Below are 27,029 nucleotides of genomic sequence, written 5' to 3'. Positions count from 1 at the left end.
GTGCTGACAGAGTTTGGGAAGTGCCAGTGCCAGGTAACTGGCAGGCTGGTCCTGGCAATGCCAGCGCAGGACCTGCCTCATTGCAGTCCAGATCCACATGTTTTCCGAGTTTGGATGGTCCCTGTCACTCTAACACCAATGGAGCTGCCAGGTTTCCTGTCACCCTGACCCAGCTGCCCTGCGCAGGACAGTCCCCGTTGTGCCCCCCAGCTGTGCCATCGGCGTAGGAGAGGGACCAAGCCTTGTCCCCAGCCAGCCATTCCATCAGCTGGACCTGTGCACCCCCCTGCAGCCTCATCGTGCCCTGGTGTCCCAGCAGGATGCAGAGGTGGCACATGGGGAGGCAAAACCCAGGAGGAGCACCAAGCTGTGCTCCTCTGCTACCACAACGCTTTGCAAATTGTTTTTCCATGGAAAAGTCAATTGTCCTTGGCGGTACCTGGGATGAACCCACGGCCAAATTCCATTCCTGAGATGTGATAAGAGGGATGCCCACCCTGCCTGATGCCCCTCGTCCAGCGGTGCCAGACCTCCAGCTCTGTGAAGCCTCAGCCTGGCTGTGCCCGGGGATGGGAACTGGATTTACAGCTGCAGAACAACTCGGTGTGCCCTGAGCACGGGGCAGGGAATGTGCATCTCCTGCCTCCCAGGTGATGCCACCGAGCATCTTCCTGCAGCTCAGGGTCTCCCGGCAGGCAGAGGGCTGCAGAGGTGCCAGGGCAGGGCTCCCCCTGGGAAGTGCAGCAGCAGGAGCACGAGCTGGGACAGCGGCGCAGGACCTGCGTCACAGATGCAGCTTGTGGCAAGGTGCCGAGGAAGTTTTGCAGCAGCATTAGAAAATGTTGACATGTTTTTTGAAACAATTTCAGATCTGATATCTGCGCCAGATTGAGTTTGTAACCAGCTTTATTGTTTAAGCCTGCTGGGATTTCATCAAAGGCGTCTGCTGTTTACCCAGAACCATTTCATTGGAGAAAACAGCAAACAGACCTGCATTTCTATCTGATTTCACTTTTTCCTTTTCCTCCTGAATTTAAGTGCTTGTGAAAAGCATGGCTGATAAGGCAGAGCGGTGGATAAATCCCGAGGACTGGCGCGGTGGATGCTCTACCAGCTGCTCCAGCTTTATTAATAGACCAAAGGCAGTTGCTGGACCAGCTGCTGGGTGCCAGCCTGGAGCGAGGCACCCGCCTCGGGGGCAGCTGGGTATCCCCAGATGGTTTTGGGATCTCCATCCCGGCAGGCTGAGCCGAGTCATGACTCCTCAGGATGCCGAAGGCATAGCTATTTTAGTGCTTTGAGTGTGAATTCAGATTTAAACTAAGAGGGAGCCAATGCCTGTCCCTCCCCAGGGAGTGACCCCAGCAGGCAATGTGCTCTGTCACTCCATGACAAGCCAGGCCAAGGCAATGCAGCCACAGGAAGCAGAGGAGGATGAAGGAGAAACCAAACTAGAAAGGGACTTTGTGTAAACTGCATCAATCCTTCTCTCACATCCCTGGGGAATTCGGTGGCTGCCAGCCTGGCTCTGTCTTTTGCCCGTTGCTGACGTTGGAAACACGCTGGAGAGGAGGTTTAGGGGCAAGAGAGAGCCCAAGAGGGTTTTACAAGGAGCTGACCTGGGGGCTGCAGCCCCCTCTGGTGCTGACTGCTTTGCTCCAGGCATCTTCCCACAGCTCATCCCAGTGGTCACCCATCACCAGCATTGTTTTCTCCAGGGTTTGGCATCATCTTCACTTGGGGATGGCCTTGGTGGCTGTCCCCACTTTTCCTGGCTTTTGGGACAGAGACACAACAGGCTGGGGTCAGTGGAGTCCATCCCGCTGCCCTTCCCGAAGTCCCTTCGGCATCTTCTCCCAGCTGCTGGCACTCCCTGGGCAGGTTGTGCCAGTGGCACCTCGCTGGCACTCTGAGGGCTTGTCTCGCCCATCGATCACACCTGCACGGTGACAATGTAATTTTTATCTCCAGTTGTTTATTTCTCAGACAGAACTACTTGTAAATTCCGAGAAGAATATACATCCCTGCGCGTGACAGATCCAGCACATGGCGATTAATCTGCCCTCTTAAGACCTGAATACAAAAGTGTCCCAATGTCACTCCTAGATGGGGTGTCAAGCCCCGGGGCAGCACTTTGGGGATCTGCAGGGACCTGGTGGCAGAACGTGCCCACGTCCAGGTGATGCTTCCCAAATACTTATTGCATTTCCTACCAGCTCTGGTGGTCCCTGACTGATATTCCAGCTCTCCAGACTCAGGCTCCAGCTCCTCTTTTTGGGAGGTTTATGCAAATAGGACTTTTTTTTTTTCCTTTTTTTTTCCCTTTTTTTTTTTTTTTAATTCCTCAGCGCTGCTGCTCTGCTGTGTCCCAGATAGCAGAAGTGCTGAGGACAGGTGTTTGCATCAGGTCCTGCGGCACCCGCGTCCCACCCGGCCGAGGGGAGGAGGGATGCACCGAGGGGATATCCCAGGGGGAGAGGGGCAGGGAGCAGCCAGCAGAGGCCAAGGATGGAGAGGGGAAGCTCCTTTAATGGCTGCACTGCGCTAGTGAGGATGGACATTGATGGCAGTGCAGGTCTGTTCCAAGCTCAAGCACGGCCCTGTCCCCAGCGAGGGGCAGGACAAGGATTGGGGTGTCAATTTGGGCTCTGCAGCATCCCACAGCCCCATCGGCAACACCCTCTGTGCCATAAAGCCTCTTATTTACAACCTCCTACTCGGGAGCATCTGGGAAGCGAAGCGCGTCATTTCCAGAGAGAGCAAAAATGCTGCATATTTCAGTGTCTTTTGAATTTTTTAGGTTTCCCTGAACTGTGCTAATGGTTTGGTGGTGGCGGGGGGGAGGTGAGGGCCCAGCCCAGCTCCCGGCCTGCCTTGCTGCTCCGCCGCGCGGCCATCACTGCATTGCCGCTCTTAAAATATTCAGTGCTGTTGGCCACAATTTCACAGCGGGTCAAAGCGCGCCGAGCCAGCAAGAAGGAGGGAAAGTGTGACAACAAGATTAACCCCGGCCCAGCAGGCCCCGGCCGTGCTCGGCAGGCTGAGCACGATGTGCTGCAGCCACCTCATCCCAGGGGACCAGCAGCGAGTCCAGAGGGGCCACGACACCCAAAATCCCTCTGGTTACCCAATCTTGCTGAGTCGGTGGCATCACCACCAAGAATGGTGAAGGGACAGAGAGCATCCAGAGTCCTGCTGGGAGGACTGAGCATCCCCTCCTTCTCCAAGCTGCTGCAAAGCAGGAGCCTGGTGCTGCAGTGGGATGAAGAGCTGAGGATGACCCCAGTTCTCAGGGACATTGCTGAGAGGCCTCAGTGCTTTTCACCCCAAGAGTTTGTGGTTCCCAGGCCTTGCACAACCAACAGTGGAGCAGCAGATTTACAATGCAAAAGAGCAGCTGCTTGAGCCCTGTTTGCTGACAGGGATTTAGTAATCCTGTCGTCAGCCCGGAGTTTGCTCTCGGAGTCGCTGGCTTTGGCTGCCAGGCTTTTCTAAGGAAACTTCCGAGGCTGGGGGAAAGAAGTGAAGCAAAGCACGTGGTCTGTGCCCACCGTGCAAGGGGGATGGTGGGACCTGTCTGCATTCCCATGCGGAGCCTGGGGCACATGAGGGATGCTGCCATGGGGAGAAGGTGCATGCCAGGCTCAGTCCGAGGAGCCACGTGTTGTCCAGGAGCTGGAGACCCCCAGGAACTCCCTGTTGTATGGCTGAGGCTTGGTCTTATGTCTCCTGCACTTTCCTTGGATTCTTGGTCGCGTGCCATGACTCCAGCGCTCGCCACCAGCGGCACGGATGATTGCGCACGCAAGCGCGGTGCCATCTGCAGGGAGTGCTGCGGCTGATGGATGCTCTCCTGGGGTTTTAAGGACACTCTGGCTGATTCATCAGGGTGTCTCCAGGGGTCAGGGTCATGCCATGGATCTCCATGGACAAGAGGTGGCTGCTGGGCTGGGTGTTCTGGCAAGGAGCTGGCAGCACTGTGACCATCCCACTGTCCCAGGCAGCCACTTCCAACCCACCCAAAGGCAACCAGGCCTGTGGTGACAGCTCTGTCACTCCTTCATCCCCAGGGACACCTACTCTTTCCCAAAATCACGCTTCCCAAGGGTGAAGGGGCACATTGGTGTGTCTGCCATGCTTGAGGCTGGACCAGCAGTGCCCTCCTTGAGCTGGCCCCGTGGTTGCCCTCTTGCGCTCTGTGCCGGCGGCAAGCCAAGCTCTTCTCCCTAATTCTCCTTCATCCCTGTTAATGTACCACCAGATGTTCTCATTATCCATTTAAACATATAATCCTCCCCCGAATCCCACTAAGCTCCTGGCCTCCCCAATACCTCATGGCAGTGCGTTCCACAGGTTAATTATGCATTTTTAATTAATCACCAAGCAGAGAATGACCCATGAATAAGGGATATGAAGATACTTCAACTGGGAATAGTTGGCAAATTGTCCCCAGGCGGAGCCATGCCGGTGTCATGGTCTCCTTGAATAACAAGACTAGCTCTAAAAATTCCTGATTTGTGGATGTGACAAGACTGGAGGTTGTGACAGAGCTGTGCCCTGTGTGGATGGGACCCTCCTGCACCTCATATCCCTCTCCAAATGGGGAGGAACCACATCCCCACCAGAGCTGTCTGTGTCCCACCTGGAAATGATGGAGCAAGAACAGGGAGGAGGAGGAGTGAGGCAGGGAGGGAAAAAAAAAAATCACATGTTGCTTTAAAAAGACATTTTTGAGTGAATGCTGAATAGGGTTTGGGAAAATTGCCTTAAAGGCCTGTTCTCTGCAGGGACGGAGCTTTTCATGGAGCAGGAGTATTCTGAAACTTAATTGCACATTTGCACGGGCTAGTGTTTTTATTTCTCTCAGGTCTCTGAGGTGGTCTTTGAAGATTGCTGTCTCTCTGTAATGGTTTTCTTTATCTCAAATAAATTCCGCACACCTGCGAGGTGGAGCTGCTTGAAAGAAATTATGTCGGAATTGGCTCTCGATTTAATAAATCTGCAAATGGAACTGGGATGCGGAGAGGCGAGGTGGTTGGTGGGGCTGGCTGCACCTCCTCCCTGCTCCCCACCCCTCCTCTCCCTTCCCTTCTCCACCAGCTGGCTCTCAGCCTCTCCATGGGCCAGGAAGAGTGTGGGGCTGAGCAAAGAGAGTCCAGATCCTGCCTTTTCCCCCTGCTGGCACATCCGGGGGGGCTCCAGCTGAATGTCTGGCAGTGCAGACCCTTCTAATGCCCACCTGGCTGCCTCCTCCAGCTACGTGCAACCCTGGCACAAACCCATCTGCGCTTCCAAAATCGAGATCCCTGCATCTAAACACTCACTTGATGGAGATGATACTACAAGCTGAATGCCCAAGGGGCATTCCCAAGGAATGTCCTAAGCACCTCCTTCAAGGAACTCCGATGCCATTATTTTTCCTGGCCTCACTTCGGGAGGTCCGGAGCTGTGGTTTGCCCCGGCAGCTCCTCCTGCATCACCCATCGCACGCTGCCACCATTTCTCCTTCCCCGGGAATCGGTTCCGCAGCTCCCCAGCTCACCAGGGGACGTTTAGCCAGCGCTCCATTTTGGAAGCAGCTCGAAGCACCGGAGAAAAGCCCGAGGCAGGGTTGTGTGCCGCTGCAGCAGGCAGACACAAATCCCCGGGCAGCCGTGGCAGCGAGTGCCGGGCAGCCCCGGCTGTCAGGCGGAGAGGGATGGGCGGCCACAGGAGTACACAGACAGGTTAATGGCAGCCGTGGATGCTGCACAATTGGATTTCACCTCCCCGCTTCTTAAGGAATCAGCAGCTCTCCCTTGCTCAGAAATCCGGCGCTCCCCCTCTGCCCGGGAGCCTCGGGATGAACTGTCACCCGCTGAAAGCTCACCAAGGGCCATTTCAAACCCTCGCTCCCCTCGCCGGGCTCCCCAGACACGAGGCTGCCCGCAGAGGCCGTGCCACCTCCTGTGCGAGCCCCGGCTGCTCAGCTGCAGGTGAACAAGGCGCCGGGAGATTTTATTGCATTGCTGGATTTTGTTCCACTCTGTTATTGGCCACGATTGAATTTGCTGCCGTGGAGGCAGGAGCCGGCACAGCCGGAGCTCCCTCGCCGCCTGCGCCGCTCCGGTGGGACCGTGACCTTGTCTGGGTGCCTCGCTTAGCCCTCGGCTGGGTAATTCGGTGCCGGCGTGGGAGCTGGGTGTTCGTCTGCCTCCCACTGATCATCCCAGCGTGGTCCCTCTCCCTTGCCTGAGCCAAATCCTCGCTCTGCTCCACTTTCAAGCGTTGACCTTGGAAATGCTTTCAGGGAAAGCATCCGCCTTCCCAGCTCTCTCGTCTCTTTCCTACCCAATTATGTCCCTCTGTCCTCGTCTCCTTGGGCAGCTGCTGAGGTTTCAATACCCTGGGCACCACTGCAGTGCCTGAAGCCCTGTGCAAAGCATTCCCAAGTTTTAGTCACACTTGCTGGTTCATGGTGTCAGCTGGGAAACAGCATCTCATCTTCCTGCTGCCCTGTTCTAGGACTTACATAAAAAACACCTCGGTTTCCTGAAAATGTAGTTTCTTGGCCTGTTTTCTCTTTGGACAGCAAGCTGTGTGGCAGCAGAGCTGGGAACATCCCACCTTCCAGTGCAGGTGGCCTTGCATCAGTGCAATCCTGTGCGGTGGCACCGGTGCCCCGCTCCCCACACCAGCACAGGACCAGACCCCAGCCCTTAGCAGTGACACGGAGCCATCCCCAGCACACCGGACAATGCAGCTGTGAGGGGTCAGTGGGCAGAGCCATGCAGGAAGGCTGTGGCAGCCTCGTTCTCTCTGTGTTGACAGCCACAGCTCCTCTTCCCCACCAGCTGCACCATCGCCTCTGCCCCGTGATTGAATTAGGGGGCTGTAACCCACCCCCCTCCCGCTTGGTCCCTGGCGCGCCAGGCTCAGATGCTGAACTCGAGAGCCATAATTTAATAAGTCTCAGGCAGACAGTGCTCCGATAGCCGTCGGGATCTTTCGCCTCTTCCCTGCCCAGCCATGCACTGATTTATGCTCCCAGGTGACGGTTGGGATTTTGTCTGGGATTTGTGGTCTTCCGGGATGATCTTTTCCCAAAGCAGGAAGTCTGTGGGGTGAGCTGGGAGCAGGAGCGGGGCCATACAGGCTGTGGTCGGTGTGGTGTTCACCCTTCACTCGGCTGACTCTTTCTTTGAGGAGGAAGGAGACATGGGGGGCAGAGGGACCCCATTCCTTACAGCAGCAGCTGCTCTCGGGCTGCCTGGGCACAACGAGTTAAAAGTTGCAATTAGCAAAGTGCTGACGATGGAAAGGTGGGGTGGAAGCAAGCGGCACTAAATGAATCTTGAAAGGTTATTCCAATAAGCAGCAGCACAGTTTCCAGCTGCGCTCACTTTCCTGGGAGCTGGGGGACAAAGGATGGGATCCAGGCTGAGAGATACCAGGTGGGATAAGGGATGTTGCTGGAGGATGCTCAGGTGCCAGCAATGCCTGCTGGAGTGGAAAACACGGCAGGGGAATTAAAGCAGGAGGGGGACAGGCCACCACATCCCAGAGATGCTCATCCAGGGGTGTGGGGGGTGGGTCCTGCCCATTCTGTGGTTTTCCACAGGGTCCAAATCCTGTCACAGGCATGGAGCCCCGTGCCTCTGGCATGTGCATGGGCAGGGTTTTGGGGAGTGGTGTGAGCCACGCTGCTGTGGCAGGGAATCCTTGAAGTGTGGAGAGTGGTCCGTCAGCTGCAGCGGGGGCTGCAGGGGGAGCGGAGCTGGGAGCCAGGGAGGAGGATCCCGGGAAAGGCGTTGCTCTTCCAGCTGAGCTGACAGGAGCCCGGGCAGGCACAGGCAGCCAGCGGTGGCCTCTCCCTGCCAGACGTGGCTGTTCCAGCTCTCTGCTGGTGTGACACCACCGAGCTATTATTAGACTCCAATTTTCTGTGGGTAGCTCTGAACTCCCCGGCGCCTCCAGCAGCTCGGCAGATGCCAGGGCAGAGCAGGATCTGCAGGCACTGGTGGGGACGAGGGTCCCTGGTGAGCTCAGTGGGTTGCAGTGAGGGGTGGCAGAGCCCCCCAGCACAGGCACATAGAGAGCTGATCACCACAGCCTCGGCTGGAGCCACAGAGAAAACGGCAGTTAGTTGTCTAACGAGAGCTTTGGCTGATGAGGAGGGCACAGAGCCCCTGAGAGCACTCATTGGGTCAGTGGTAGCTGAGAGAGATGCTGCCCCAACAGAGATGTGGGATGTAGGACTCTGCACCTCCAAAGCACATCTGGATTTCACAGCATCCCTCCAAAATGGAGCCACGGCATGCCCATCGCTGCCATCCTTGGCAGGAGGCATGTGGGAGCATGACAGGGCTGTGGCACACTGGGACAACCCATCCCGTGCCAGAGGAGGACTGGCACTGGGGAGACAATGGCATCTCCCTGCTTCCACCCTCTCCCAGCCTGGTTTCCAAGCAGGAGTGTTTAAGTGCCTTTTATGTTGTGACTGAAATGATGAAAGGCCCAAAAATGGGACTAACAAAGACGAGTTGTACTTCAGAATAAAAAACCCATGAAAGCAGCAGATGCTGTCATAGGAATAAATTGTATCAACAGCGATCAGATGGGAAGTGAAAAGTCAGAATGGAGTTGCTCCCTCTTTCCCGCTTCCAGTGAAAATTTCTGGGTCCATGAATTTAGCCAGAATCAGGTAGGATGAAAGGCTTTGTCTGACAAGGCATTTCAAAGGATCTGGGAGCCTCCAGAGATGTGGCCACTTGGACAGGGAAACGGAGCCCCTCAGTTTTAATGAGCATTCCAGTTGCCTTCCTTTATCCTTCTGCCAAGATCTTATTTTTGTTTTCTTTTCTTTTCCCTTAAAACTCCCGATTTCCGCTCTTTGCGATTTCGTTTTAACTTTGCAAAATGTGCATTTGGGCAACAAAACATGAGGAGGAGGAGGGCAGAACATCTCTGTCACTCCATCCAGCCCAACCTGTTGCTTCTCACCAGAAAACCCCTCCTTGCTGTGGCCAGCCCGGATCAGTCAGCACCACCAGTCAGCACCACCAACCTTCAGCATCTTCCCAGCCCTGCAACGATTTCCCATCTCCCCATCTCCCCTTTCCACAGCGACAGGATCCTACACGGGCTGTAATTAATAGAAATTAGACTGTCAAGACCTTGCAGCCCCCATCCCGTAATGACTTGGCCTTGCTGTGTTGGAGGTGCAGGGATCGGCCGCGGGCTCGAGAGCTGCCGGTGATGGGAACACATCCCGTTATCAAGCTATTTTTATTAAGCTTTTAATGCAGGCACTTGCGTGGTGCTGGGGGATGTGCAGCATGTCCACAAAGTCCACTCCCGGAGGGATGTTCAGGGGGATATTTTGGGATGGAATACCGGCATCAGAGCTAGACAAAGCAGGATATTAGCAGAGTGCCGTGTCCTGACCACGTTCATCGCTTGCGCATTCACTCCCAGCACCCAACTGCTCCAAACACACAGATTTCAGGGGCTTGGCAAAGCATTGCTGCTCAGTCCTCAGGTTCCCCACATCCCCACACATCCCAAGAGCTGAGTGGGAGAGTGACAGTGCCCAGCATCCAACTGGGCACATGGCATTTCCCACCGGCTCATTAAGCCTCCGAACGGCCTCAGATGCCGGGCAGAGGAGCGGCACGGCTCAGCTATTCACACTGCTCTGCTTTTATCACTGCCTTTTTCATGAGCTGGTAAAAAGTTCAGTGCAAAGCACAGGAGAGGTCTCTAAAAGGCAGCCGTGCTCATGACCCAGCATGCTGGCTTGCGTCTCCAGCGGGGATGGGGTTTTGCTGGAATCTGTGGTGTTCACTCGGCCGGTGACCCCCAGGGATGTTCACTTGGAGGGCTCGTGGCATCACCCTGAGAGGAGACCAAGGGCATGGGGAAAGGTGCTGCTGCCCTTTTTGGGTGTGGGAGAGAGACCTGAGGCTGTGGGTTGGGCTTCAAATGACGCCAACACTTCTTTTTTGGTTGGGGGGAAGAAAATGTGACAGAGCTGGCAGCTTTGATGCCTGCCCGTCCGTCTCCTTCCCCCCTGCTGCAGGCAGAATGATGTGCTGCTGAATGAGGAAGAAGGTACATGACAGGCTCCAATTTGCCCTCTTCTCCACCAAACACAAGGACATCCAGTAAATCTGAAATGCAGAAAGGCTGAAAAGGGATGATGAAAGGGAGCCCACGCGGCACGGTACAGAATTCGCTGGTGGATCTCGGTGGCACAGGACACTGCTGGGGTCGGGACCTCAGCAGGATTATAAGTTTATAGGACTAATGCCCTCCCTATTAGCCATGCTTGCATAAAAACCTCTTTGACTCCCTGTGTCAGGTCACTCTCTGCTCCGGGCTCCAGCCAGGTAAAGATCCGTCCAGCTCATCCCCAGTTTCCCACAGCCTCCAGTTTTTCCATCTCCCGTGGATGTGGGCTGGATGGGGCAGCCGAGTGTGCACTGAGAGCCCAGGCAGCTGTCACTTTGCTCTTCCATCTCATATTTGCTCTGTTTTGGCTGTATTTCTGATCCTAAAGAAACCCTCCATAGCTCCTGGCCAGCTGCTGGCAGGGAAAGGAGCTGGTGAATCTGCTTTCGCTACACATGAGCTTGTTCAGTGTTTGATACCGATCTGGCTGGTGCTCAGCTGGGGTGGGTTTTGTCATTTCATCTGCAATTGTTTAGCTGTAGAGCACCTCGAAGAGTTCACTCACCGGCTGTTTTACAAAGGACATGTTCTTATTACTGCTGTGAATGAACTGCTTTGCATTTCTGTGAATGGGAAGGAAAACTTGTCACCTCAGGACAAAAAGGGAGTGGAAGTATCTGATGATCCCCTGAGACGCCTCAGACAATCCACTAAGCTCAAGTCATCCTCCTGTATTTCTCTTTCCTTGGGGGCAATTGGAATTATTAGTCCCTTCTCAAGGACCTTGAGATCTCCCTGTCCTTTGCCAAATTCTATACTGGCTTCACTGCAGGCTGCTGGCAAGTCCTGCCAGAGCCCTGTCCTGTGCTGGGGACCAGCAGAGGATGCCTGGTGCCTGCTGGGGGTCAGGACAGCAGTGCCAGGAGCCAGTGAAACCCCTATCCATGCCTGGAATCCTGCTCAGGGTGTTCCCTGGTCCATGCCATCCTCTCCTGGAGAAGCAGGAGCATCCTGGTGTCCATCAACACCTCCAGCCACAGCAGGACCCAAGGACTTGATTAATCCATGTGCAAAGAGATGTGCCCTTCCCTTTGGCATTCCTGCTCTCCAAAAAGGTCCCGGTGGCTTTTGAGATGCACAGTGGGGTGAGACACAGGGGCACAATAAACCCTGCAGCAGCAGCCAAAGGACACTCAGGAAAAGAAGATGGTCTCTTCTCCCTGATATCCAGGCACAGGATGTGTGGGAGTGGTTGCACCAAGGGAAGTTTAGACGGGACGTTAGGAAGCATTTCTTCACTGAGAGGGTGGCCAAACCCTGGGACAGGTTTCCTGGAGAGGTGGCTGATGCCCCAAGCCTGCCCAAGTGTTCCAGAGGCATTTGAGCAGTGCCCTTAATAACAAGCTTTAGCTTTCAGGCAGATGGACCAGATGACCATTGTAGGTCCCTTCCAACAGAAATATCCTATTCCTTTCCATTCTATCCCATCCCATCCCATCCCATCCCATCCCATCCCATCCCATCTCAATGATCTGTCTCCAACTGCTTCAAGCAGCAGCCCAGCCTCCGATCTAGACAGTCTCCTCCCAAACCTGCACTGAGGTGCTGGGGTTGTTCCCTGTGCCTGCAGCCACAGGACCAGCAGCATCCCACTGCAGTTTTCCTCCAAGGGCATCCCTGCCATGGAAGGTGTGCCCAGAACTGGGGTTAAGCAGAGCAAGTTATACTGGGAAAACACACTCTACACTCCCTCTGCTTCTGCGTGTGTTAGTCCTGAAAGAAGCATTTAAATTAAACAAGTTTCTATAGCCGAGTTTCAATCCCACAGCCACTTCCACCACTGACCTCCTTTTTTCCCCCTTCTTCTCTAGCTTGAGAGCAGGAGGAGGAGATGCAGACAGAGAAGAGTGCTAATTAAACAGGGAGTTCCACATTAGGGTACAAATCCTCTGGACTAGCACAAACCCTGCCAATTTCTGTATTTATTTATTATTTTTTCAGTACAATTGTAATTTCCAGTGGTGCCTCCAGCACCAGGAGAGAGTTCAGGGGCTGCTCTTGGAGAGGATTAGCACGCTGGAAGCATTATTACTTTCCTTCGCTGTGAATTCAGGAGTGATTCCCTGACGGCTGCACTCTATATAGAAGTGAATCGGTGCTAATTTGTTTTTGAGGATCACACATCCACCAACATGTGAAAGACAATCCTGCTTCTCGATGTATATTTCGAGCCAGTGCTACAGCAAACAACGGAAAATAAGCAAGCAAAGGAAGCCAGACCTCCCTCGCCCGGAAAGCCAGAGCTGGAAAAGAGCGGACTTTCATTTTTTTTTCTTTTGCCCATGTGAGTCGGTTCTGCATCTTTCCAGAAGTATTTTAGGTTTTGGCCCTGCTGCCCATGGCAATAGACAGCAGGGGCTTGGGCAGCTCTCACATGGAAAGCCTCAGGGACGCTCTCTTGGACGGGATGCCAGAGAGACTGGGCATAAAAGGCTCCTTATTTTTTCCTGTTAAATCATCCTCGAGTTTAACTGCAGGAGAGGAATAAATGAACTAATTGAATCTGTAACGATGGAGGAGCTGGGCACCTGGCAGGGGAGCAACAGCCCCGCCACCCATCGCTCCTCTCTCTTTATTTGTGTGATTCAGAGGGACACAGTCCGTGGGGAGATATCAGAGCCGGCTGAAATGGAAGACAAAGCTATTGTTTCAAACAGAGTTATTGATTTTTACATTATTACACTATGAAATTTATGGTCTGGTTTCAAACTGCAATAGGAGTTAATGATCACCATCCAGAAACTTCCAGGTGACCTTGGGCGTGACTTTGGTGGAGGAAGGTGAATAGCTCCAGTTACCAGGTCAGCAAATGTAAATTGAACTTGCAATACCCTAAAGGACTTGATTTTGGGGTGCTGCTGGCCCCAGGTCTCCGCCCTGAGCTTGAGCTCACAGCAAACTCCAAGCTGGTTGGCAGCCGTGATGGAGTGGGGAAATTGGACCTTCTCAGCTCCAAACAAAAGTTGTTCCTGCTGTTAAGCCACGTTTTGCCCCCAGCCAGAAACACCATGATGTCCCCAGAGCTCCTGAGCACGGTTCTCCATCCTCAGCTGACCTCCCAGCACAGCTTGGCTGCTCAAGGGTTTGCTCCTTTCTGTCACTGCTGGAAAAGTGCAAACCAAGGGGCTCTGGGATGGATGAGGAGCACCCAGGGAGAGGAGGCAACACAGCCCAGAGCAGGAGAAACCCTGTGAGAGGGGAGAGCAAAGGGCAGTACCCAGAGCAGGCAGCTGCCTGCAAAGGCTGTGGCCCATTCCTTATTCTGGCTCTTCCATCTCAGTCACAGGAGGAGGATTTGCTTTCAGAGTGACCAAGAGGTTTGTACCAGTTAACACATGAGATACTGGTGACACAGAAGGGTTTGCAAAGGCTACAGCACCCCCCAGTCTGCAGCCTTTTCCTGGCTTTTCTCTAAAAGGTACCTCCCGATGCATCTTTTGGCACCGGCCTCTTCCCAAAGCTTTCCTTAGCACCATTCCTTCCAAATTTCCTTGTATGCTTCTTCCTGTGGGAACAGTCTTTCCACTTGCCAGCCAAGGAAGGCAATTTCCAGCTGCTGGAGAAGGTTTTTTTTCCTTGTAGTGCCATCTCCCTGGAACATCCCTGACGCTGCACCCCGAGCTAAAGTCGTGTGAAGCCAGTAGCCTCCAAGCTCATCTTCTGCCTCGGAGGTCATAATTGCCATTAAATCACAGCTTGCCTAACCAAATTATGCAAAACCGAAATTATCTCCAATGATTTTTATGTTGCTGAAATGTTCCAGAACTGCCGGGGTGATGACTGGGGGATTGGGAGCAGCTGTCACTCCATCAGAAACCGTAACTCCCAACAGCTGGGATCTGTCAGTTATTTATGACACCGGTCGCAAAAAAAAAATAATAAAATGATGAAGGTGGATGGGTGGCTGCCACTCTCTGGCTGAAAGGCAGCTCGTGCAGAAAGCAAAGCCTCGTGCTGTGGCCTGGTGCTGGGAGCTGCAGCTGATGCTTGGGAGCAATCCCAGCGAGGATGCTCCTGCTGCAGGACTGCGGGGCAGCACCTAAGGGGCTTTGCAGAGAGGCTGAAAGGGAGCTGCTGCTCACTGGGGAATTTAGGCTTTGTGACAGTCAGCATGGGCTTGTTTATTTTATCCTCTCTGTTGCAAGAAAAAGGAAAAAAAAAGGAGAATAAGAGGAAATGAACCCTGCAGCTGCTAAGCACAGGTCTGACACTGCTTTGTCGAACCATCCCAGATCCAGAGTTGGGCTCTTGGCTCGTGCCCAGTTGCTTTCGCTACTCTGTCCTTGCCTTTCATTGTCCTTCACTTGGCTGGTGAAATTGTGAGCATTTGAGGCTTCTTTTTCTCCCTAAACAACAGTTTCTCTCTATGTGAACATGCAATTCTGAGGTCGTTCCCAAGTTTCAAAGTGTACTTTTCCCCCAGGGATTGTAGTCATGTCTTTGTGCACCAGCTTGTTCGGGGTGGACTTTGAAAAATCCTTTGATAGATCAGGGCAGGAAAATCTCTCTCTAGAGCTCAGTGAGGTGCTGGTGTTAGAGCAGGTGTGAGTTTGGCCTCAGAAGAGGGTGAGAGATGAGGAAGCTTCTCCCTTTTTGATAATCCCGCCTGTGAGCAGATGCTTTGTCCCCACTTGTAGCGCACTCTGGTTAAGTGTTATTATTTATATTATGTAGTAGCTATACATAGTGTTTTATGGCAGTAAAGATACATAAATCAGCAACCAGAAGACGAGGGCTTTGCTCTAAAGAGCTTATAAATCTAACAGCTTGAGCAGCCCCGGTAATGGACACAGTAAGCAGGCAGTCAAGTTGCATGTAGACATGAGCTAAGATGGGTCTCCCAAAGCAGATGGCAGGTTTAGGAGAGATTTGGAAGAGAAGCAGCCTGCTCCATCCTCAAGAGCGGATTCTCCTGCTGCAGATTAGACAGGCTCTGACCCATATAAGCTTGTCCGGGTGGAGAGGTGAAAACATCCATCTGAGAGAAGCAACTTGCCAAGAGGGAATGGGCAGGGGGTGCTGGGGTTTGTGGCAGGGCTGCCTTTTGGGGTTGTCCTGCAGGTGCATCCCCCCCAGGAACAAACCTATCCCTGTCCTAAGTGATGTCTGGGCCTTGAACCTGAGACTCCTGATGAAAGTAAGTGGCATCATGTTTTACAGAAACCAAGTCCCTGCCTGGCTCAGAGGTACAGTAAAGTGTCATAAACCTTAAAAAGCAAGAAAACTGCCAGGGCAAGTACACCTGGCTCTCTGGAGCAAGTGGCACCGCAGAGTCAAGAGTCCCTGCCGCGGTGGCAGAGAAGTGCTCCAACCCTTCAAACCATCCGTCTTTGATCCTGGGTATCAAACCAGGAGTTGTTGTTTTTTTTTTTTTTCAAATTTCTTCCTGTGCTGGCACCGGCCTGGGAGGAACCTGGTCTGGGCTGGAGAGAGATGTGCAGTGTCTGGCCGATCGCGCTGGCTCCGGGTGTCTGCATTCTTCTGGCTGCTTTCAGCTCTTGCACAAATCGAGGCTTCACACTAAATGCATTACACTGTATAACAATTAATCGCGTGCTACATATAGAAAGTCCTTACTCATCAATAATGCATGCGGGGAGGAGTGATTTTCACTCTCAGTAATAAGGCTAAGACAATGGAAACAAGCAGGTAATGGAGAACATTTATAACGATGTTAATCTAATAATGAGTCTAATGCTGTTAAAAGTAAGACTGCAAACTGGACGCATCCGAAGATAAATTATTTCAAGCATTCATTAACTGATGCCTAATTAATGCCCAATTAGAGGGATGTTACATGGGAAATGGTTTGGACAGTCAGACGAATTCATTGCAATCACTGAAACCTCAGTCAGAAGCAGGAGGCAGCAGAAGGACACGGCGAGCAGAAGCCGGGGTGACACAGCACGTCAGTGGGAGAAAGGCAGGAGATAAACACCCCTTTGCTGGTTTTATCCCTGTCAGTGGGGATTTGGGTTTACTCACTTCACCAGCAGGTTTCTGGAGGATTTTTCCGTGCTACTTTTGAAGCTCTCCCTCCCCGGTGAGCTCCGACACTCGGGCTGGTGACCCTCTGTCTGCCTCACAACCTTTACAAGATGAAGTTGAAAGGGCTGAGTCAGGAATAACAAGTTAGACAGGGTCAAACTCTCAGGAGAGCTGGGCTGGGGCCTCTTGGGAAGCTCCCATGGTGTTTTCCAGTCTGGGAAGCCCAGTGAGACCCAAGTGCTCCTGGCTGTCTTGGCCCGGTGGGATTTGGCTGCCGGATATCCCAGTGCTGGTGTTCCCAGCCTCAGGAGCTTCATGGCTCCATGACCATGGCCTCTTCGCTTTTTGGGGGTCTCATTCCCAGATCTAAATTGGGACCAGTCCCAGGGCATGCCAGGAGCAGCTTCTCACAGCACTAAGCAATCAGCAGGTTTTACAGGCTTGGAGGGAAAGCCTCCTTGATGAGACCACAGGCCTTGTGTGCGTCCACTGGGGAGTCCAGACCTTGACAGAATCACAGAATGGTTTGGGTTGGAAGGGACTTTATCTAGTTCCATCCCCCCTGCCATGGGTAGAGGCACCTTCCACCAGCACCAGGTCGCTCCAAGCCCCATCCAACCTGGCCTTGGACACTTCCAGGGATGGGGCAGACGGAGTTTTTCTGGGCAGACTGTGCCAGGGCCTCACCACCCTTACAAGGAAGAATTCCTTCGTTATACCTAATCTAAACCTACTCTCTATCCAGACACTCTATCAAGTTCTGCTCCCCTGTTCACCCTTTTTTTTCTAAGTATCCATCCTTCTGTTTCCCCATTCTCCTTACTCCCAAGTTGTAATAGGGAGAAAGACATCCCTGGATTTTCTTCCCAACATCCTATCCTCAGGAAGCTGAGAACCAGTAACAACCGCAGCCTATCCTCGCCACCATCCCTGGCTGCAGGAACCACATCTCTCTCTCCATAGGAGCTCCAGCCATTAACTCACAGCCACCTGTTAATTAAAGAGATGGACTCAGTTCCCTCTGACCTTTACCTCCGGAGTTATCCCTGCAGGCAGCGCGCTGTTAAACACTGCGTTCCCTTTCGGCAGGAGCCTCTACCTTGGCCATGCTCCAGGGAGGCCTGGGCTGCCTTGGTCCATCACCACACGTTGCTAACAGCCTCCTGTCATCAACATCCCTATACGTGAAATCCTGTATGCTCCCAGATCCCTGCCCAGCTCCACCTCCCGTCAGTAATCCCGTTAGCCTGGCAACTGTCGTGTCACGGAAGAGCGCATAAAACTGTTGTTTGGAAGCAATATGTAATCTTCCAACCTGCTGCGTGTAGCTGGGAGATGGTTTATTGATTCAGACCCTTGTGATTTGGTATTTGCAATAACAGACTCTGCATGTGGGAGATCGTCACAGCACTTGTGCCTGGCAGGGTTTTACTAATAAACATCAGACCTGTGGAAGGTGCCGTACTCCGGTGTCACCGAGGTAAGATGGGGGACGTGGAGCCATCCCACCTTGGCAAAGCACATCCTCGAGTTAAAAAAACCAGCAGAATATATCTGCACGCATTGCTTTGTCTCTTCCACCGTAGGATAATCACAATATCCTCAGGATACCACAGTTTCCCAGGCTGTGAGTGGCAGCCAGGGCTCCCGTTTTGGCAGGGAGTGCTGGGTGCTCAGCACGATGCTCCCACTAGCGCAGCCCCTCGCTCATCGTGCAAAGGCACGACAGCGAAGCCAAAATGCTACGGCGGTGACTTGGAGAACATTCCTTTTCCTACACAGCCGTAGGAGTTGTCGCGAATTAAGCGTTCCCGACTCACCAGCCCTTTTTGGCAGTGGCGCAGGGATGAGACATCCCTCCTGGTAGCCCGTGCTTCGTTTCTGAAGGGCAGCACCTGGAAGTCGTCCCCCTCATTCCCATTCCAAGGCTCCATCCGATGCTTTGGGCAGCACTGCTATTTTTTTCCTATTAACCGCCCAGTCGGCGATGACTGCCTCTTACTGGTGATTTATGAAGAGTCTGAATAACCCAGTTTATCTAAAATATGTGGCAACTTTGCCTTGAAAGGATGGGTCCAGATGGACGGGTCACCTGCTGTTAACTAAACGACAGTAGATCTCCATACCAGGCAAGAGGCAACAGCAACCACGCAGTTACATTTCAAACACAATTAATAAGAAAACAGTGAGGTTTCTGTGCCTCCAACTCGTATTAGGCTGTAGGCACTGAAAAGAGGGACTGTAAAAGCCCAAGGGGTCCATGCTCTTGGACTAGCTGGTGATAACGACGTGGAGTAATTAGAGATGAACTCCACTTCCACTCTCGTTTTTCAGATTATTACAAGCTGAGTAGGACTCGTGGGCAGGATGGCACCGGCAGCTGTGCGCTGCTCCTCTGTTACTCCTTTTCCCCATGAAGTCCAGAGGCAGAATTCATTAGACATGAGCAAATTTTGCGTGTAAGAGGAAAAAGCCAAATCTAGGAGGAAAATCTGAATGAGAAATGACAAGTCTGGTGCGATGAGTCTGAAAAGCCACTCGGCGCAGAAGGAATAGCCTGAAAGCAAGCCTGGTGTGAGGAGTGGGAGCGAGACGGGAGCGGGGCGGCGAAACTGGAGCTCTGAGAGCTGAGCAGAGGGAGGGGATGATTCCTGCCTCGCTCTCTGCTTCTCTGCTGCGAGAAAGCCCCAGTCACAGGCACACACTGCAGCATCAGAGGATGCAATATGCTTTGCCACAGGACATCCATTTAAAAATATGTCTGAGCATCCCACTTCCAAACGGAGTTTTCAGCTCAGTCTTTTCCACCAACTGCTGACAACATATTTCCCTGCAAATCACTTGGGTTTCGGGGTGGATGGTGGTGTCTAACAACCGTAGTGAAAGGAGATGGCGGGGATGGGTCTGTGCCTTTGGGGGAGTGGGATGCACTGCACACGTGTGATTTTAGGTGGTTCGCTGGGAATTGCTGAATCTGTGCAGCTTTTCCTCTCCGATATGTGCAAGCGATTTAACAGATGCGTTACAGGAGGGGGGTGGGCACCTGCGAGGGTTTGAATTTCCTCTGTTTGCTCTCACATCGCGGCGTTTCCTTGCCTGCAGGCAAGGGGCTCCGCTGCCTGCACTGCCAGCGTGAATTCTCGCCGAGAAAGTTTCTCCTGCCTGTTCCGGGCTGGGAACACAACCAGCTGCCTGTTGCAGGCAGGGAGAGGAGGCTGGGAGTACTCCATACATCACGTTTTAGCTGCCGTGGGTGATGAGCCTACTCATCACAGCCGCGTGGGTAATTCATGAGCAGAGAGGAGGGCTGAGCTAATTGGGGGCGTTTTTCACCCGGAATAGTCTCCACAGCAGCGATGGGTGGGCGGGAGGTGCCCGGTTCCCGCTGACGCCGCTCTCCCCTCTCTCCGCACAGGGGGGTTTGCGGAGCTGCTGCTGGTGCTGCTGGGGCTGAAGGTGCCCGGTGCCCTGGGCTGCCCCACCGACTGCGTGTGCTACCCCTCCCCGATGACCGTCAGCTGCCAGGCTCACAACTTCGTCACCATCCCCGAGGGCATCCCCGAGGACAGCGAGAGGATCTTCCTCCAGAACAACCAGATCACCTTGCTGCTGCGGGGCCACTTCAGCCCCTCCATGGTCACCCTCTGGATCTACTCCAACAACATCACCTTCATCGACCCCAACACCTTCGACGGGTTCGTCAACCTGGAAGAGCTGGACCTGGGGGACAACCGCTACTTAAGGGCTTTAGCTGCAGACACTTTCCAAGGGCTGGTGAAACTCCACGCCTTGTATCTGTACAAGTGCGGGCTGAGCTCCCTCCCCAGCGGGATATTTGGTGGCCTCCACAACCTGCAATACCTTTACCTGCAAGACAACCACATCGAGTTCCTTCAGGATGATATTTTTGTTGACTTGGTTAACCTCAGCCATCTTTTTCTCCATGGAAACAAGCTCTGGAGCCTCCATCAGAACACATTCAGGGGACTAATAAACCTGGATCGGCTGCTCATCCATCAAAATCAGCTGCAGTGGATTCATAGGCGGGCTTTTCATGACCTCCGAAGATTGACCACCCTTTTCCTGTTCAATAACAGCCTCTCGGAGCTGCAGGGGGACTGCCTGGCCCACCTGGGAGCCCTGGAGTTTCTCAGGCTGAATGGGAACCCATGGAGTTGCGACTGCAAAGCCCGTTCCCTCTGGGAATGGCTGCACAGGTTCAGAGGCTCCAGCTCCAGTGTCATCTGCGAGTTCCCCGAGCAGATGCACGGCAAGGACCTCAAGGTGCTAAGAGCAGAAGACTTTAGGAACTGTTCGGGGTCCGAGTCGCTCCATCAGATGAAAACACACACCTTCTCTACAGCGGACAGAGGAGCCTCCAAATCCCACCACCCTCACCACTCCTCCAAGGAGAAGGGGAAGGAGCGAGGGGCTGAGAACAGTTTGCACAGCAACCAGCCCGGCCCCCCCGGCTCCCGGCCGGGCTACCGCAAACCCGGCAAGAACTGCACCAGCCACAAAAGCCGTAACCGAACCTCCAAGCCGGTGTCCTTGGGGCCACGCAAAAACGGGCAGGAGGTCCCAGACTATGTGCCTGATTATCAGCACAAATACAGCTTTGGGGCCATGCCCACGCTGTCCCCCAAGCGCAAGGGTAAGTGCACCCGGCGGACGCCCATCCGTGCCCCCAGTGGGGTCCAGCAGGCCGCCGGCTGCCCGGGGCTCAGGGCATCGCTCCTGGTTTTTATGGTGGTGTTGGTGGCCATCATCCGCTGAGCCCCACCCCCGGCCGCGGACGGAGCGGAGCTGTACTGCCACCAATCTACAAAGGACCAGAGTTTCTTTTCTTCTTCTTTTTTTGTACGTGGCTCAGCGTTGGCCTGGCGAAGGGAAGAACGTTGTCTCGGCTTCTGACGGTTGTGTCCGTGCCCGGCCGGACTGTGCCGAGCGCAGCGGGAGCGGATTAAAAGGCATTATCACACCTTGTCACAAACAAGCCTAACCGAGCACCTACAACAACAACAACAAATAAAAGCCAACCTTACAAAAAGCAGATAACAGGGACGGTAACCAATTAGTCGGTGACAACAACCGGACAAATGGACTGTATCCATGCTCTTGTGAAATCCCGTTCGTTTGAGAGCGCTCCGAACGACCCCTCCAATTACCGAAAGGAACATAATTGCTGTAAAAACCATCACCGATTAAGCCTACACTGTTTCTCTCTGAAAGTGAGTGCAAGGACACTGATACCGAGGTAATAAGGACATTTGGTTCTCCCACGTTTTAGCCCTTTTGGCTCCAAACCCAGAGGCCAAAGTTGGCTGGGAATCTCTTAGAAGACAATCTCAAACCCCTGGATATCTCAGGCATTACAGCAGAACAGGGCTTGCCTGCTGGGCTTGGAGTAGCCAACAACCAAAGGAAAAACTGATTAGAGGTGGAATTAAACAAAAACAAAACAAAACAAAAAAACAAACAAAAAACCAAACCCAAACAAACCCAACACATAAAGAAATGAGGTACCTGCAGGAGGTGTGTTTTTTGTAACCATGTCCACACATCTGAGAAAAAAACCCCAACAAATACACAGGCTCCCCCTCTTCCCCTCAATTATCCATATGTATGTCTTACAATGTTTATAAACTATATGGAAACTGTATCTTCAGAACTAAGGATTGTATTATTGAATTTATAGCAGACCAGTATATGATTTTTTCTTTTTTTTCCTTGAGAAAACAAACCGGCAGCAGTGCCTACAGATGCTGAAAGCCATCGGGCGGGCTCAGTACGCATGGGGGAACCACAGCGGACCAATGTTCTCAGCAATTCAGAGCACTAAACTTTGGGAGGGGTTGGGGGGTGATGCAGCAAAGTCCATACCCAGAGAGTCAAAATTCACCCTTACATCCTAATTTGTGACCGGTGGGGGAGAGAGAGAGAGATTAATTAGCCCAAATAAATAGAGCCATAGAGCTCTGTCTCCGGAGAGCACTCCGAGGCCCCGGGGAGGAAAGGGGCTGTTTTTGGGGCTGGAGGCAGAGAGGGGCTTCCCAGCCGTGGCGGTGGCGTGAGGACCTTTATAGCTGGACTAAGGTTTTCACTGGGGCAGCAAGGAGCAGCTCCCAGGCTGCAGACAGACCTGACAGAGTCAGGAGAGGTTTTGTTTCTTAAAAGGAACAGATTCTGGAAGAGTCAGAGATGGGGGAAACTACAGCTTGTAGAGGACCGGCGAGAAGCGCGGTGCCCGAGGTTTCTGGTCCATGGCAGGAGAGAGAAATCCGTGGTCCAAGAGAGCTGTACAAAGGGGGTGGTGGGGAGGTGGAGGAGAGGGAGAAGGGCATCCTGTTCCCCTCTTCCTGGGTTCAACCATGTGCTGGAGGGATGTGTTTGGTGGTCGGGGGCACGGCAGAGCCGGCAGCCCACGGGCTTGGGGAGGTGCTGCCCAAATTCTGCAGTTGATGTGAATTCCCTGTCAGCGTGGATATGTGAGACCAAACAGACACTGAAGTTAATGGAAACAAGGGAAATAAAAGTGATCTTGGACAAGAAAAGGCTTCTGTTCTTTCCATCTCTCTCAGTGGTGGTATTTCGAGGCCGTGACTCCTGTGTGGGGCTGGAAATCCCAAAGGAAACAGCTGGAGTTTTCCATCAGACACACAATTAGCTCCAGGAAGAACGGGCCAGCTAGGGAAATCTGCTCTCCCAACCACTTTGGGGAAGTGGAGAGGGTATTTACACAGTGGAAGATCCCTTGGAGGTATCTGGAAATGAAAAGGGAAACTCCCACTGTAAAGAGAAGCAGAAAATTCCCTGATGCACTTGTGTTTATGAGCAGCTGGATGGTGGGAGCAGGAAGCTGGAGGGGCATGGCCTTCTCTGTCTGTCTTGCAAGCAAGGAAGGCCAGAGGCTCGGATGCTTCTCTTTTAAATGCCCTTCTTGGGGAATAGCAAGAGTAGTTCTGGGGGGAGAAAGGAAGAGGTTACTTCATCAAGCCCTCTGCCTTCCAGCTCCTACCCAAACTTTTCTGTCTACAGGGCTCTAAAGCTCCACTAAAGGGATGTCCAATGCAGCCAGAACAAATAATCCATGATCTGAAATAGCTCCCTCATGTCCTACTCTCTATAACCAATAGCAACTGAATGAGTCTGGCACTGTCCCTCAGAAGTGGAGAATGTTGTTATGTTGGTTATTTCGTTTCATACTCTGGAAATCAAAGCTCTCAGTGGGAGAATGAAGAAGAGAAGCACTTTATTAATTTTTTTTTAAGTCTGCACGTAACTCCTGTAATATAGGAGCGAAATGTCAGCACAGGAGATGCTAATGTTTTATAAATGATTTGGGTGCAGCAGGCACGGTGGATAGTCTTTGAGATGAATTATATTAGAACAGACTACACCTGGCTCAAAACCATAATTGTATTTTTAGTATCTTTTCCTTTAACATGTAGGAAAAATAAAGGCAACTCCATGGTGTATTACAAGCCTTGTCAATCAAGTTCTCTAACTCCTAGTGATAAAGGGAACTGTTTAAAAACCAGAAGGGAGACATGATACACTGCTAAATAGGAGATGTCGCTTGACACAAGGTTGTGGTTTAACCTGGCAGGCAGCTGAACACCACATGGCCATGCTGGAATGGGGGAGAGGATTGGGGAAAATACAAGTGACATTCATGGCTTGAGATAAGGCTGGTTTAATAGGACAGAAATGGGAGAAATAATAATAATAACAACAATAGAATTAGAATATGCAAAGCAAGTGATGCACAACACAGTTGCTCACCACCTGCTGATGCCCAGCCAGTCCCTCAGCAGTGGCCCTCAGTTTATATACTGGCCATGATTCCATTTGGTCTAGGATATCCCTTTGGCCAGCTGGGATCAGCTGGCCCTTCCCAGCTTCTTGTGCCCCACAGCATCCTCAGAGGAGAGGAAAAGTCCTTGGCTCAGGGCAAACACTGCTGAGCAACAACTAAAAATCCCTGTGTTATCAACATTATTCTCATCCCAAACCCAAACCACAGCTCCCAGGAAGAAAATCAACTAACTCAACCCAAACCAGGACACACGGATTCCTGATATTCCTCCTGCCTCCTCCTTAGCTGCCATCCCTCCCCTCTCCCATCCTTCTTCCATGACCACAGCTCTTTGAGGATAAACTAAATTTTTATGGCATGCTCTGACACTGCGCCTCGATAACGAACTTCACAGCTGCGAGGTTCAGCTCACCACGGCCCCAGGTTCACGCTCGTGTGTCTTTTCCCCAGCTCCTTCCTACAGCATGTCTTCATGCATTTTGAATGTTGCTCTGAGGCCCGGCAGAAACTCCCCTCTCCTCTGAAGCAGCAGCTCTCCAGCAGAGCAGACATAGGTACAACCCTGACTTGCCAGAGATTGTCTGGTTCAGGCTGGAGAGAAGTTGGAGAAATCTGGGATCTCGTTAGAAGTGCTCCCAAGGTGTCTGACAGGGGTAAAGTGCTGAACCCCAAAGTGGTGGGAAGCACCGTGGCCACTTTGAGGTGCTGCTGGGCTGGAATGATGGGCTGAGGCCAACAGAGTAAGGATCAACAAGGCCACGTGGCAGGTCCTGCACTTGGGTCACAACAACCCCATGCAGCACTACAGGCTTGGGGCAGTGTCTGGAGAGGTGCCCAGTGGGAAAGAACCTGGAAGTGCTGGTCAACAGTGGCTGAACATGAGCCCAGGTGTGCCCAGGTGGGAAAGAAGGCCAATGGCACCTGGCTTAGAGTCCCCATCCCTGGAGTGATTTAACAGACCTGTGGATGTGGCACTTGGGGACATGGTTTACTGGTGGCTTTGGCTGTGTTAACAGTTGGACTCTATGATCTCAGAGGTCTTTTCCAACCTAAATGATTCCGTCATTCTATAAATTCTAAACCCTTCCATGCTCCTATCGCAAGCTCGTCCTTTGGATGTGCCCTGATCCTGTTTCGGGGTGGGGGCTTACAGGCCCTTTTGCCTGGGCAGACACTGCCAATGGCTCAGCTGTGAGCTCCAGACACCTCCCCTGGGAAAAGCATCACCTGAGCCTTTATTTGCTCATCAGTCTCCCTTTCCTTTAGTGTTCTCCAGTCTGTGCTGCTCTGGAAGATGGGACAAGTCCCTGTCACTATGGCTGCTCTCCCCTTCCTTCCATCAGTGAGCTTTAACGCTCTGACTTTGGGCTGTTCATGCAAATCCTTTCCATTAAAAAAAATAAACACCAGAGAACCCAGAAGAGACCCCAGACTGTGCCTCTGGAAACTCACTCCTGGCGACAGAATCCCGTTTCCTGAGTCGGAGCCAATTTTCTCTCCTTTGTACCACTTTTCCACAGTTTCATCCCATAATTGCTAATATGGAGCTTTTCGTACATGCTTTGAAATCAGAAACCACGCAACACTGCATCTCTTTTATCCTCCCAGGCAGGATGAAAAACCAAACACCTCTTGGATACTGAGAATAAATTTTTAGTTTATCAGCCTAAACCAACACCACGAGACTACAGTTTCTCCCGTGTTCCCCATCGCTCCCCAGACCACACTTGTGCCCCCCCTGCACCAATTCCAAATTGTTTCCTTTGTCTCAGAAAGTTGCTTTGTGACACATCCCCCTTCAGAGCGGAACAAAAGCACCACTTCACATTTCTTGCAGCTAAGTAACGCTTTTTGCAGTCCTTCAAGTTTATCCTTCCCTAAATCCTCTGCCCGTGTATTCTTTCCCTGTCTTAGCCTCAACCACTCCCCCAGGAATGCTTCCCAAGACCCCATTTCCCATTAGCAAGATTATTTCCCTTTTCATCACTATCTCCTTGAGGTCCTGGCACCATCCCCTGTCCCCCCCTTACCACATCCAGCAGCCCCCAAGCTCACCCCTGCTTTGGAGAAACACGAGATACTGACACCAGTGCGGGTGGGAACAGTGATTCCAGGGATGCTGTTGTATTCCTGACTGCGTTGGAGTTTGTGGGTTACAGATGGAAGCAAAAGCAACTCTTGAAAGCGGGACACAGGTGCTCACGCTTTGCAATGCGTGTTTTTGGGGAAGGTGTCACGCTGACGAGCCAAAAACATCTCTGCCCACATAAAAGCAGCCCCGGGAGCAGCACCCCTCCAGAGTCCCCATGCATGTTCTGTCCTCCCCTTTCCCAGAGAAACAGCCTTCAGCAGGGAGAAGGATGTGTTTTCTCAGTGACCACCTCTCTGGTCCCCACTGAAAAGCAGCCGATTTGGTGAACAAAAGCAGGCATTATAACACAAGCTCCTCGTTACCCAGCTCCCTGCTGGAATGAGCTGCTCACTAAAATCCAGTTTTTCCCCCCACCCTGTGAACACGGGTGAAATTCTCCGCACACCCAGCCACTCTGCAGATGCATCTTTATCTCTCTGCAGGCTCATCCCCACCCTCATCTGCACAACCAAAGTCCTTTCCGGAGCTGCCCCTCCATCCCCTTCCTCCTTTGTGAAAACAGAATCAAAATAACTGTTTAACAAATCAGCCATTACCTTCTCTCATGTCACCAATTCCCCGCTATCATTTCGTAATTGGCCAATTTTCTCTTTTACCTTCTCTCTGCTCTGAATACGTCTCGGGGAGCTCTGATTGTGTGTTAAAATATCCTCCCTAATTCACTGCTCAATATCTCTTTCTGCTCTTCTAATTGCCCTTTTAACTTGCTTCTAATTTTTTTATAAATCTCCTAATCCTCTTCCTGCACAAGTTGTTTACATGCACCGGAGAATGTATATGTATTAGCAGATGTTCCTGGGTAAATAATGCACAAAAGAATATCACTGCTTCACGCAAGCTGCAATTACTGCTTCCCTC

General features: G+C 52.4%; 1 protein-coding gene across 1 annotated transcript in view; it reads left to right on the top strand.

Moving 5' to 3' along the window:
* The window catches only part of RTN4RL1 (reticulon 4 receptor like 1), a 29,911-nt gene extending 7,157 nt beyond the window's left edge, over positions 1 to 22,754 (top strand). Inside the window, exon 2 of the mRNA XM_039563079.1 lies at positions 19,616 to 22,754. Within this exon, the coding sequence (XP_039419013.1) occupies positions 19,616 to 20,976 (1,361 nt within the window). The 3' untranslated portion in view covers positions 20,977 to 22,754. The remainder of the gene's footprint in view (positions 1 to 19,615) is intronic.
* Positions 22,755 to 27,029: the final 4,275 nt, after the last annotated feature.

Source organism: Corvus cornix, chromosome 19, assembly GCF_000738735.6.
Source record: "Corvus cornix cornix isolate S_Up_H32 chromosome 19, ASM73873v5, whole genome shotgun sequence".
NCBI lineage: Eukaryota > Metazoa > Chordata > Aves > Passeriformes > Corvidae > Corvus > Corvus cornix.
Note: the sequence above shows the minus strand (reverse complement) of the source record. Positions and strands in the feature narration are given on the sequence as shown.